The following is a 13405-nucleotide window of genomic DNA, read 5'->3' as shown; positions in this document are numbered from 1 at the left end:
AGTTTTGGTTTTAAGACATATTTTTGCTTGGATTCTTGTTTTGTTTTTTGTTTAGCGTATATAAATAAATGCATACACATATATACGTTAATACATAGACGGTATATATATGTACGTGTACAAATAATGCAATAGACACACATATATACAAATTATACTATATAATGGTTAATTGTTTATTCCGCTTCATCCGCTCATTCGTCTCCAGTCTCCTCTTCTACTCTTCTGTTCTCTTCTCTTTTCTTTTCTACTCTCTGTTGTTGGCAACAGATTTCATCTCTAAGCCTTTTTTGAGCCTTTTTCTCTGCTCTATTGGAGTATTTCTCTTCTGCTCTCTTTTCGTTTCGCTTCTTGTCATTTTTGTTTTGTTTTGTTTAAGTTTGAGGTCCGTTCAGACACAAGATACAATATACACACGCACACACACACACACACACACATATACATCTATATATATTTTACATATTAGAGTTTTGTTTAATATAAAAAAATTAATGCTCAATTACAAGAAATAACACTTAGGCTTATGTTGTCTAGAATTGTTTTTGTTTTTTTTTGTTTCCTTTGCCCCCGCGTGCACCTGCAGCAGCAGCGCATCGATAGTTAAAATACAGTTATGCATGTATGGAATTTGCGTAGACACACACACAATTGCTTAGCCGCGAAGAGAGAGATTTAGAGAGCGAGAGAGAGAGAGAGAGAGGGAGAGATTGGAGGATGCATTACAGTTATGTATGCATGTTTGGGTAGGGTTATATGTATGTATGCTTGGCTAATGCGAATATCGTTTAGACAATCAGTGTAGAGTTTGGAGAGATTTGGAGAGTGTTTGTGTTGCTTGGTTTGTCTGTTCTTTGCCGGGCAAGGTGTGTTTTTTTCGCACGTAAATTTCAATTTCAATTTTATTTATCATAATCGGCTTTATCATATATACATATATATATGTATGTATATATGTATGTACATCTAGGGGGTAACGTCTAGTTGGATACAACATACACGCACACACACGCACAGACACACACACGCTCAATGAGTTGCACATTTAGTTTTTAGCTCGAAAATTAGATTTTTATTCGGATCTTCCGCATAATGTGCCTTACGCTTATGCTTCAGATCCTGATCTGGATCCGTGATCCAGATCCGCAGATCCTGTGGCATTACTTGTCTTCCGCCTCTAGGCTAATTATTATATAATAATATAATATATTTAGATATAATACACACACACACACACAATACAGTAATGGATATAGTAGTAGTAGTTATATAGCTTTAATTGTAGATATTCTAGATATCTAGCGTCGTTACCTTTATATATATATATATATTATATAGATACGTGTTGTATATGTACTATGTATGCACGTACTGTGGAAATTGGTGTTTGAACATACAATTTAAGTTACAGTTACAGTTACAATTACAATTACAGTTACAATTACAGTTATAGCATACACAGATACACAGTAAATTGTATTAATCCTTTTCCCGCAGTATTTCGTTTTCGTTTTCTTTCTTTTTTTTTGTTTTGTTCATTTCCTTTTCTCTGGTTTTTTTTTGTTTTAATTTTATAAATTGTATTTTATTGAATATTTTATATTAGTTGTGCGTTGTCGCCCACCCACACCACATCTCTGGGAAGGTTTCGATGTGGGGTGTCTCTCACTCAATGGATTCAACGACAGGGACACGCAGAGAAAAAACACTTGACGCGCGTTTACATATATCACGGAAACACAACAAAGCCATTGGATATACAAAATATATATATGCATACATATATGTATGTATGTAATGAATGTTACATATGTAGTTATGCATGTATGCAAGTATATAAAAAATAAATATACATATACCCTACTTAGCCAAGTGTTCGTTTCACCTCCCCCTCACCACCCACCAAAAATACTTTACACATGCAATTACAGCAGTTACAGCTACGAATACAAAACACAGATACACTCGCACACACATAGATATACATACATAAAAAATACAAAAAAAAACAACGTTAATACACACACAGATAATAATATCATCATCTTATTATATATATGAAGTATTTGTAAACATATGTATATGGAGCATTTTTTATATATCAATTATGCGACTTCTCGTCGTACTCCTCCCTCCCGCTACGACTACAGCAGAATCTCACAAATTAGAACCACTTTTTGTATGGCTTGGGGTGATTCTAATTTCTCATTTATGGACATTATTTGTTTAAATAAAATAGTTAAATATAATAATAGTAATGTAAAAATAGATCGAAAAAGTATTATATTTATAAATATTTAATGAATTGAACATGCAAATGTATAGAAATTCATTAAAAAAACAAACAATTTAAATTTGAAATTTGAGCTTCAGTCATAAATTTACATCAATTTAAGCAATTTCGAGCCACGAATAGCTTCGGAGTACCACTTGTGTACCGCCGGTTCCAATTTCACATTTGCCAATGCATTAAGTGGTCGGGGTTTAAATTTCTAATTTGTGAGACTCTGCTGTACTCCACTCAAAATGAATCGATCGATCGATGGGCTGCCTTTCTCCCTTTGCTATCTCTTTCATTTCTATCCACACACATACATGGCACACGCACACACACACACACACGAGATACACACACACACATCACACGCATGCGAACATTGAGTCTATCTAGGATCTGTTTTTGTTGTTGTTGTTCTTGTTGTCTGCTGTCTGCTGCTGCTGTTTAGACCATTACAAACGCATCCTTGCCGCAGAATAGATACGGAAACTGATCAATCATCGTCTGGACAATGTCCTCGAGATATGGCCGCAGCTGCTCAAAGTGTCCCATGTCGGTAAAGTCAATGGGTATCAAGGTGGGCCACCAGCAAATGGCCAAATTCTTGCTATCCATGCTATTCAGCTTGGAGTTGTCCGAGACGCTGCAATGATTTGGAGAGTTTAGTAGCTGCCCAAAGAGTTGAGACAGTCAGTCAGTGTTCACTTACTGCACAAAGTGCTGGAATATGTATTTGAGTATGGCAAAATTAATGGGTGGCAGCTTTTGCAGCAGCGATTTTAAAGCTATCAAGCGGCAGCTGCGATCCGTTTTCACCTCCACATTCAACTTGGAGGAGCCAACGCCACGAGAGCCTGAAATGAATGGGCAGACAATCGATTGAACCATCTCTTCCTTTGCGCTTTGTCTTCCTCTATGCTTACCAGCAATCTCCTCCAGCTCCTTGATGATATCCTTACTAAACAAAGGCGGCAGGCGCTTGGAGAAGAAATCCTTCAGTGCTGTAGCCACGGCATTGACGGGTATGTCCAGCACATCGATGACAGTGTTGACATCTAAAAACAGCAAGGAATAAAATGTAGAAAGGGCTGTCTAACCCTCTCGCTCTCCTTCACTTACCTTCCTCGAAACGCTGAAAGAGCATATCGACATGCGCCCGACTGCCCGGCACACGGTAGATGCCCTCCGAGTCGAGTCCCTCCTTCTCGATAAACTCCACGCACTTGTTGAGAAAAATGGGTATCTCGCCCTGTTCGGAGCTAATCATTAGCTTGCCGAATTGCGCCTCCACGGACTCGGCCAGTCCCTTGGCATTTTGCTTGAGCTTTCGTTTGAGCTTCTTCTCCTGCTCCTTTTCCTTCTCCTGCTGCTTGCGTATGCGTGCCGTCTCCTCCTTGATGCGCCTCTTCTCGTGCTTCTCAAAGTCCTTCAGGCATTTGGCATTCATGTTGTACTCTGGCAGATTCTCAGCGCCAAATATACCAGCTGCAGTCAGCTCCGGCACCATGGAATACTAAAAAACGGGACAAAAGCGTCAAAGAGGTCCCTTATGAATGGCAGGGTTGCGTGCGAGCGCTTACCTCTGGGGATTTGTCGCTCTTCATGAACTCCGGCACACCAGCCTCGGGTTTCTCTGTGAATTGGAAGAATGTGAAGCATTGAGCGGTGGCATGGTTCATGGTTGGCACGGGGACAGAGAGAGAGAGAGAGAGCGAGAGAGAAACAGAAACAGCTGATATCCAAGTGCAAACCCAAGCGGAGGAGGGAGTAGGAGCAATCAGGAGCAGGATAGATTAGGATTTTGATGCAACACAAACACGACACATACTTTTCTCACCTGCCCCGACGACGGTCATGCGCTGATAGTGCAGTGGAATCTCCGGCGGACTCACATAGGAGCCAAATGGTGGCACACGCGGCGTCTGCACGGGTATGGCCACCTTCTTCTTCTTCTGCTTCTTGGCACTGGCCTTGCTCGCCTTGCTGCTGGCCTTGTAGTAGGCATTCTGCTGGCGCACACGCCGCTCCGTCGAACTGGCGCAGCTATCCGACTCGGTGCAGTCTGTGGATGGCAGGGATAAAAAGGCAGAAAAGATAAGATGAGTGTGTGTGATCCAGCAGGGGATTGTGAGTTCTAGGATAAATGCCCTGCCTGGCGGGGGGAATAGGGGAGAGAGGTGGGTAAAGAGAGTAAACAAAAACTAAACCGGAAGGAGTAAGGAGCGCGGGGTTGCGGGAGGTGCGTTAGCGAATGATTTGAGAGAGAGAGAGAGAGAGGTGTGAGAGTTTCGAGAGATTCCCGTGATTGAGGTGATGGAGGAGGAGGTTCCGATCCTATTCGATCCTACCTTCGTTTTCATAGATCTGCTCGTACTCGGCCAGCTCCTCGGAGTCCTCGTCCTCGCCATCCAACTGGGCGTGATCATACCGCTTGCCATCCTTGCCCACAGTCACAGGGTCACAGTCGCCCAGATATGAGTCGGCCATGCTGCCACTGCCAGTGCAGAGGCCCAGGCCAGTGCCGGAACCAGATCCGGAGCCCGAACCAGAACCGGAACCGGAGCCCGTGAAGTTCATCTTGGCCACCGCCTCGCTGACCAGCTGGAAATTCTTCATATTCAGCTTGCCCGGCGGCTGTGTGGGCAGCGTAAAGGTGGATGAGCTCATTGCCGGACAGTTGCGGCTGGGCGCCTCGCCCACCTTCAACGTTTGGCTGGGACCCTTCGGACGGATCTTGTTAAGATTGGAGTCAATGTGCCGCCGGCCCGTGGTGTAGGCGTGCGTTGAGCCGCTGAAGTTGTTCCATATTGAGTTTTTGTTCATGTTGCGTCGCCCATCGCTCTTGTCCTCCAGCCATTCTGATTTAGGAAAGAGATTGGGAGATCGGATTAGGCAGGCCTAAGAGTGGAGGTGGAGTTCGGGGGTTCTCTCCCGCTTCAATCATTAATCCAGCAGGCTTTCTCCCATCTACAGCTAAACTTGAGGGGTGTGTGGTGGGGAGGGGAGGTGATGTAACGGAACAAACTGCGTGCAGAAGGAGTGGGGAAATCAGGCAGCTAGCTGGGATTTATATCTATCGGGGGACTGGGGCGGAGGGTGGTTGCGTGCTGAGCATTAACAGTAAAGATTAACCTGCATCGTGGGCGGCCAATGAATCCTTCGATCCGCTGACATCCGCTGCTTGTATGTGTGTGGGTGCGAGAGAGAGTTTAGCAAAATGGTAGAAAGAGAAACGAGAAGCAGAAGAGAGTTACCAGATCAGTTTCGGTTCGACTCAGCGCTGCAGAAAAATCTTCCACAAAAACAGAAGGAGGGAGAGAGAGAGAGAGAGAGAGAGTGGGGGGAGAGTGGAAGGTTGGGAGAGCAAAGAGATGGCAAAGCAAAATGGAGAACAAGAACGAGAACAGCAAACGAACGAAATAACTTTTGTACAAATATTTCGATTCCAATCGAAGGGTTTGTCGGGTTGTTGGGTTATCGGGTGGGGTGTACGGGATTTATGGGTTTATAGAGCATGTGTATGTACATAGAGAGATTATGTGTTTAGTATACAGCAGGCAGCCGCGCGCGGCCTGCGAAACTTAAGGATCAAAAAGGAAAAGAGCACACGAAAAAGAGCAAACTAAAACACAACTAATAAGCGAAAATGGGAGGAAAGTCGCTAAGAAAACTCAAGGAAGAGCACATTGCATGGAATCGGCACGCAAAACGGTAAGAATAACTGTAGCGGCAGCGCTGCAGCAGAGCAGAACCCTGGTGTAGGGTAAGTGCAGGGTGTGGAATAGGAGAGGGTGGGGCTAGCTAAACCTTGCAGTGGTCTCGTTGCACCTCTTGGGCAGTAGTTAAGCGACACTTAGCGATGTCCTCCCTTAATGCCTGTACCGCGACATGCAGCAGTGCTCCTCAGTCAAGGATTTTGAACAAATTTACACTGAAAGTTGTTACTTTTTACAAATTCAGATTTGGCGTTCCTCAGTCCAGGATGCGACATTTTCGAGAGTTTTGAATAAAGATCTATTTTATTTAATATACATGAACGAGCTACCACCGCAAGGTCCTATGGCTAAGCACATTTTTCTTAGGGAATCAGGGAACTGGAAGGAACTTAATGTGGTGTTTTTTTTTACTGAGTGAAGGAGCAGAGTAATAACGAAAAAGAAACCGTCTAAAGAATAGAAAACTAAGAAAACGAGAGATAGGCAGAGAGATAGTGAAATAAAAGTATAGATTGGAAAAAAGAGGGAAGCAAATAGGTTGAAATATATTCAAATAGTTAGATTACATGTTATTTCTTCCAAACTTGATTCTGAAGCCGAAACGAATTGACTCTTATATGTGCATGTAATGAGCTGATGATCTGGAGGGGCTGGCTCTGGAGGAGTTGTTGGAGGAGGGAATATCTGGAATCCTTATATAGTTTTTTTCGTTTTTTTTTTTTTTTGATTCGAGTTTGAGCAAATAATTTTCAATGACAACAACAAATGACACACACACAGAGATAAATCGATTAAAAAGGTTTGGTTAAGATGAATCGTTAATTAATCATTAATCATTATAGATTATATTATATATAGTATATAGATACTGCATATAGTAAGTATATGGAGAGTAAATGGCGCACTTATGTGAGAATGATTTATGGCAATGGTTGATGAGAAGTGAGCATGAGAATGGAATGAATGAATGAATGAATATATAATAGATATATGATATATATATACGACTTATATACACATATACATATATATGTAGTTGGGTAGAGGCGGGCAGGTAGGTAGTTAGGAATGCTATTATTATTATCATAATTATTATCATATTTAATTGTGTTTTCTTTTTGGGAGAGTTTGCGCACAAATATAATTCTGAATCGGATATTTTTGGTTTGGTTTTTTGGGCTTGGCTTGGTCAGAGTTTTTCTTCTTTTCTTTTCTATTTTTTTGTTGGGGCTTGGATAAATGTGGGGTTTGGTTTTAGTGGCCGCCAGCATGGAACTTACTTTGATGCAGGTGCTTGGGCTTTTCGTTGTTTTCATCGTAGATTTCATCTAATGATATATCTCTTTCTTCTGCAAAGCGAAACGATATGGAAATAAGACAATAAATACATAAAAGTTCCATTCGGTTAGGCGCTTACCATTTAATGAGTTCAGAGATCGGGTAGGAAGCATTTCGTAATTCTCACTGCCGGAACCATCGGTGCCTAATGTATTTGACAGCATGTAGCTCTCGTGGCGGGGCGGTGGGCGCGGCATCTGATTCACCGAACTCTCCAGCGTACCCTCGCCCGAATCTAATGTAATTGACTCCTCCACATGCAAATTCTCCACCTCGTACTTGTTGTCCCAGGCGGTCTTCAGGAATGGATTATAAAATGCAACTGCAAAAGCACACAAAGGGAGCAAATAATTAGCCTGAAGCAAGGAAACAGTAGGGGGACGGACTGTGCAAACTTACATTTAACATACTGATCCGCTGAGAATGTCATGAAGCTGCCCTTGAAGCGATCGGCCAGTGCATTGCCTTCGGTAATGAGAAACTGACAAATGTCGCTGTTGAAGAACGCATTGACGCCGCCGCTCTCCGTCACGGCAATGATCTGCAGCGGAATGTTGGCATTCTGGGCAGCCAAAATGCTGTCAAAAGTAAGCCAAAAATTAAGTTAGTAGAAGCACTGCCAAAGATCCCTCCGTACGTACCTCAGATTGGCCAGGGATGAGCGACGTTTGGCCGAGTAAAAGTAAATGTAGCCATGGATAAGCTCATCCCGATACTGATTGGTGCCGTGGTAGGAGGAGAGTATAAACTCCACCCGCCGCTTGGCATCGCCAATGAACACATCGACAATGATCGAATGCTCGCTGGCCTTCACGAGCGTCGATTCGGCGACCAGCGGCTGGACAATGTTCTCAATGTCATACTGATCGCCGCAGAAGATGCAGCAGAGAATACGGAGATCGGTGTGATTGGAGGGATACGGATCGTAGCTCTTCATCTCTGTCAGCTTGAGCGATAGGATGACAATGTTCAGTATGTCGTAGACATACTTCTGATGGTTCTGCGTGTGATCGATAAAGTCACAGTGCAGCATCTCCGACAGGCGCATGCCCTCGCTGCGCAGATACTCGACCTCGTTCTCCTTGAGATCCTGCGGCTGATACACCAGCACAATGGGCAGATTCTCGAACTTATCCTCCAGCTCCAGGTTGCACAGCAGCGTTCGTTCCAGGTTGTCCTTGAGCGTTTCGAACGACTGCTGATTGGAGTACACGCAGATGAGGCCTACAAAAGACAAGAGAGTGTGTGTCGAGGAGGAGCAGAAGGAGTAGCAGCAGCCACACTCACCACTCGAATAGACGTCGATGGCCTTGAAGGCCTCCATGTCCCCATTGGCAATGCGATAATTGAGATAGTACGTTTGATTCTCGTAGATATACTCGCCTTTGCTGCCCGTACAGATGCGTATATCGTTGAGCAGATCGCTGGCCAAATGCTCGGAGCCAACAATCAGCAGATTGAGGGTGCGATCGCTGCCATTGCCAGTCGTCTTCCAGCCGCCACCACCACCAACGCCAACTCCTACGCCCGGTGTCTTGTGATTGCTGGTGGCCGACTTGTCGGCGAGCACCTCCTCGATCAGGCTGTCCACACAGTTGTTGAAGAACGGGCAATGATCGCGTATGGGGCAGTGAATGAAGCGCAGATGCTGCACGAGCATCACGCGTCGCTCCTGGTCCAAGCGGTCGAGCATCTTGTAGCGCGAATCCTCCTGTATGACATCCGTAATCTGGCGCACATCCTCCTGCGTGATAATGTCCACGTTCTTGAACTGCAAAAAGTACTGGGCATGCTCCAGCAGCAGCTCGACAAAGTTCTGTTTGCTCTTCTCGATTATCTCGTCCTGATGGATGTCGTAGATCTGCTGGCAATCATGCTCGGACAGCGCCTCGAAGCACTCACGACCCATGAACAGCACACGCACCTCGGACAGCTGCTTGCCGGGCGTAACAAAGCCGGATTCCTCCAGCAGCATCTTGAACTGCTGCTTCCAGCTGAGGGATGAATAAAGATTAAGGATGAACATCAAGTGGGAGATCTTTGCTGCTTTTTGTTAGGACTTACCCAATCTTCTTCTTGTCCTGCTGCACGGAATTCAAATAGTTTCGGAATACTGTCTCTGCCTCGGAGGTTTCCAGCACATCGAAGGGTATGCGCGCCTCATCCTCGGCCTCGTCCATGTCAACCAGCTCGGTCCACGAGGCCTGGGGGCACTCGAAGAAATATTGCTCAAACTCAATGTGATTCTGCAGATAGTTGCGGGCACACTCCCAGGCATCGTCATCGATGATATTCAACGCCCCAATGTCCGGCAGCATGTACTCCAAGGCCAGGGCGAACTTATCCAGATACTGGTGAAGCTTCTTGTTCAGGTGATCATCGCGCAGCTTCTTCATGTGGCGGCGGAAGAGCTTCTGCCCGGCCTCGTGGCCGAATATGTTCAAGAATTCGTTCCACTCGCGATACTGGGAGAGCATCTTGGAGCCCTGCGACCAGAGGATGTGATAATCGGTGATCTGATTGCGTATCAGTCGTGTGACCGCCTCCGATCTGGTGTCCAGCAGCTCCTTGCGCGACTTGGCCGACTCCTGGTACGAAATGATCTTCACACGATTCTTCACCTTGTCAATCATTTGGGCGAGCATGAGGAAGGCCAAATCGATGTTAATGCTCTCATGGGCCGACGTCTCGATCAGCTGCACCGTGCTCTTGTAGTCCTTGCGCTGACTGATCTTCTCCGCCTCGCGCACATAAAGCTCGTATGCATCGTCATTCTTGGTGGTGACCAGCACGAGCGGCTTCTTGTTCTTCACAATGGTGGCAATCACATTCTGTACGAACTCCACCTGCTTCTCAACGCTGCGGTTTGGCACGGGACTGACGTCGAACACGACGACAAAGCCATCGATGCTCAGACGCCCCTCGGGCATCACCTTCTGTTCGTACTCCTTCTCGATGCCCAACTGATTCTTGCATATATACATGAGCTTCTCCGCGGAGAAGACTTTGGTGGCGGTGCAGCGCTTTGAGTAGGGATCCATTTTGCCCACCTTGAAGGCCTGGAATGTGGAGTCGTCCATGAACTCTGTCTGCTCGATGATATTGAAGTTGTACTCGACGCCCTCCTCTGTGGTTTTGCGCACCTCGCCCCAGTACAGGAAGTGATCGTTGTTCACGATCCGTCCACTGAAGTCGCTCTGGCTGAGCACTGATATGTGATCGATGAAGTAATCGTCGGCCATCGGCCGCATGAATCTGTTGCACAGGCATGACTTGCCCACACCCACCTGGCCGCGATCCTTTTCGGTACCGGATAGTCCAATGACCGAAATGTTGAACTGACGCATCTTGAAGCACCTGCAAGAAGAGAGGGAGAGGAGCGTTATCGTTAGCACATATTGGATGAGGATCCCGGACTCTCATCTTTGCACAATTTTCCCTATACACGCAGCTACGGCGGATACATCCACGGATGGACAGCCCCGCGCCCGACCGACACACACAGAGAGACACCGAAAGAGAGAGAGAGAGAGAGAGAGAGAGCGAGCCTGGCTGCTGGCGGCTGCTGTGTCGACAAAAGAAAAACGGACTCTATTTCTTTTCTTTTTTGGTTGTCTTTGCCGGTGCTAAGCGGAAAATGTAACCAAATTGATTTCAAACTGCAAACGCCTTCCGCTTGATTTCACAATTGCCTGCAATAACCTCTTCGTTTTATTTTTTTTTTTCGTCCTAGACCGTGCCAGTACCTGAATTTTACAACATTTTTCTATGGGAAAACTCTGTCTGCAACACAAATCCTTTTTCTGTCTTGACTGAGGCTGCTGCTGCTGCTGCTTGCCTGCCTGCTGACTGCTACAAACGGCGCAAGACAGCAAAAGATAGAGAGAGAGAGAGAGAGAGAATGAGCGTGAGAGCCAGAGAGCGAGCAAACCTCCGATAACTGAGAGAGTAAGAGAGAGGAGGTGAGCCGCACTCAATGTGGGTGGATTTTTTGTTGTTGTTGTTGTTGTTACTGTTGTTGTTGTTGCTAGTGCATTTTTCTCACTCCTAATTTTCAGATGTTGCTGTTGTTATCCTGTTCTCTCCTTCCTGCTGCTCGCGCTCTCCAACAACTACACAACGTTTACTGAATGGGGAAGCAAAAAAAAAAAACGAATTGTTGCTGCGGCTGCATTTGTGTGGGTGTGTACCAATAAACATTGAAGGGGGCGCAAGTAAAACCAGAGTCAAATGCAAATAAACATAAGCACTAGCCCCCCTCCCTCCACTACTCTACTCTACTTGTACTCTAAACATTAATTGAGCTTTTCCGGCATTACAAATTATTGCAAGCGAAACCCTCCTCCACGTGTGTGTGTGTAAGCGTGAGGGTATGTTTGTGTTGTGCTCCAACTGCAAGTGCAGCACGCAGAATCGAAATTGGAGACACTGGACAGCGGTGCTGGTGCTGCTGCTGCTCTGCTGTAGGGCCCCCATAGAGATGAAAGTGTTCCAGCAACAGATTTCCTGTACAATCTACATTCCCGGGCAGCACAACAGCAACAGCAACAGCAACAACAAGAACAACAACTACAGGGCCTACGATAACAACGACAATGCTGCAGCGAGCAGAACCTTAGTCTACGGTTACTGTTGTTCTTGCCTCTGAATTCACTTTGCCAGGCCCTTCACTTTACAAAGGGGCGGGGTAGGGGAGTCGATAGTAGTTCTGGCTGCAAGTGCAGTGTAATATGCAACGGGTGGGGCATTGATAGAACCGGGGGGGCCACAGAGAGAAACATAGAGAGCGAGACAGAGAAAGAGAGAGATGGAGTACAAACAATTTTTGTGTAACTTCATTGAACTGTTTGCAGCCGAAATTCGGATTTGATGCAGAAAATACTGTTGCCGCATCCGTCTTTCCATCACTGTCTCTCTCCCACTCCCATATCCACATCCACTTCAACTCTCATCTGTACAGCTCTCCCTCGCTCTCTCTATCAGAGTCACTCTCTCTCACACACGAGTTGCGACAATTACCTGCAGTTGCGCACAAAGGAGAAGCAGGGCCACGGGGCGAATAATCAGACAAGCAACTTTCTTTTATTTATGTTGTTGTATTCTTTTCGTTTGTTTCCAATGTTGGCAATAGACAAATTCTAACAACAAATTTTAGTTGTATTTGCTTTAATTATTTTCCAACCAGCTTGCACAGACACAAACACGAGAACACACACGCACGCGAACACTCATACACGGCCACGGGACATGGAGATGCCGTTGGGAGAGCCAAGACCAAGAGCGAGCGAGCGAGCAAGAGCGTACACGACGTATACAAGAAGACAATTACGAATCAGCATCGTAAAACACACACAAAACTGAAGAAAAAACTTCTCCTGACGCTAGTGAAAAGTTGGAGTTTGCCTCGAGTTTTGTTCAACATTTACTCACAATTGTTGCACTTTCACAGCTCCAATACGTTTAATTAAACGGTATAAATATAGTAATAAAAGTTATTCCACATCCGAGCTGAGCTTTAATAACAACAAAAATGCACCCAGCAGTGTGACCGCGGAATTATCGATAAGATATACCGTCAGACCCTTACAAATGTACCAAAATATAAACTCCCATTTTAAAAATATACCGAAATATACCGTAGTCTCAAATCATATTCCTCGACTTTGATGTTCTATTAAATATAACTTGCTTGCAAAGACTTTTAACACTGAAAAAATAATTTAATTCGAAGAATAATCAATTTGGCTTATTATAAATACTCCTTTTTATTAGATTGTATACCTTATGACCTTATACTTTTCCAATTTGTATTTGACTTTTTCATTCAAATTACCCCTTCAGGAAGCAACGGAGCTTTCACGCTGCAAAGTGTCATGACGTCACAAAACGCCAAAAATAAGAATGATTTTGATTGGTTTAATTGAATCCCCATCTCCCAGGACTGTTGATTCTAAATCGATAGTCCGACAGACTGCAAGCAACAGTTGCCACAATATCGATAGCTATGTAGGTTATCAATCGATGTCACCACTAATTAAAAACGGGCACGATAAGTATTTAATTACATTTAATT

At 44.9% G+C, this 13405-nt stretch overlaps 1 protein-coding gene across 7 annotated transcripts; it reads right to left on the bottom strand.

The window, feature by feature from the left end:
* Positions 1 to 456: 456 nt before the first annotated feature.
* LOC117581160 (rho GTPase-activating protein 190) lies at positions 457 to 12885 on the bottom strand. Of its 7 annotated transcripts, none has more exons than XM_034268094.1 (16): positions 12763 to 12885; positions 9397 to 10689; positions 8620 to 9326; positions 7974 to 8556; positions 7732 to 7910; positions 7412 to 7654; positions 7275 to 7343; positions 6561 to 6686; positions 5411 to 5455; positions 4627 to 5136; positions 4107 to 4340; positions 3859 to 3911; positions 3398 to 3791; positions 3202 to 3333; positions 2988 to 3132; positions 457 to 2921 (listed from the first exon to the last, which is right to left on the bottom strand). In XM_034268094.1, the coding sequence occupies exons 2-16, from the start codon at positions 10677 to 10679 to the stop codon at positions 2723 to 2725; spliced, it is 4902 nt and encodes a 1633-aa protein (XP_034123985.1). In that variant the 5' UTR covers positions 10680 to 10689; positions 12763 to 12885; the 3' UTR covers positions 457 to 2722. The 7 variants fall into 7 exon arrangements, with proteins under 7 accessions (XP_034123985.1, XP_034123988.1, XP_034123986.1 ...); XM_034268097.1 differs by having other exon boundaries at positions 4116 to 4340; XM_034268095.1 differs by lacking the exon at positions 12763 to 12885 and adding an exon at positions 12352 to 12504.
* Positions 12886 to 13405: the final 520 nt, after the last annotated feature.

The sequence above is a fragment of the Drosophila guanche genome, unplaced genomic scaffold (genome assembly GCF_900245975.1).
Source record: "Drosophila guanche unplaced genomic scaffold, DGUA_6, whole genome shotgun sequence".
In the NCBI taxonomy this organism is placed as follows: domain Eukaryota; kingdom Metazoa; phylum Arthropoda; class Insecta; order Diptera; family Drosophilidae; genus Drosophila; species Drosophila guanche.
Note: the sequence above shows the minus strand (reverse complement) of the source record. Positions and strands in the feature narration are given on the sequence as shown.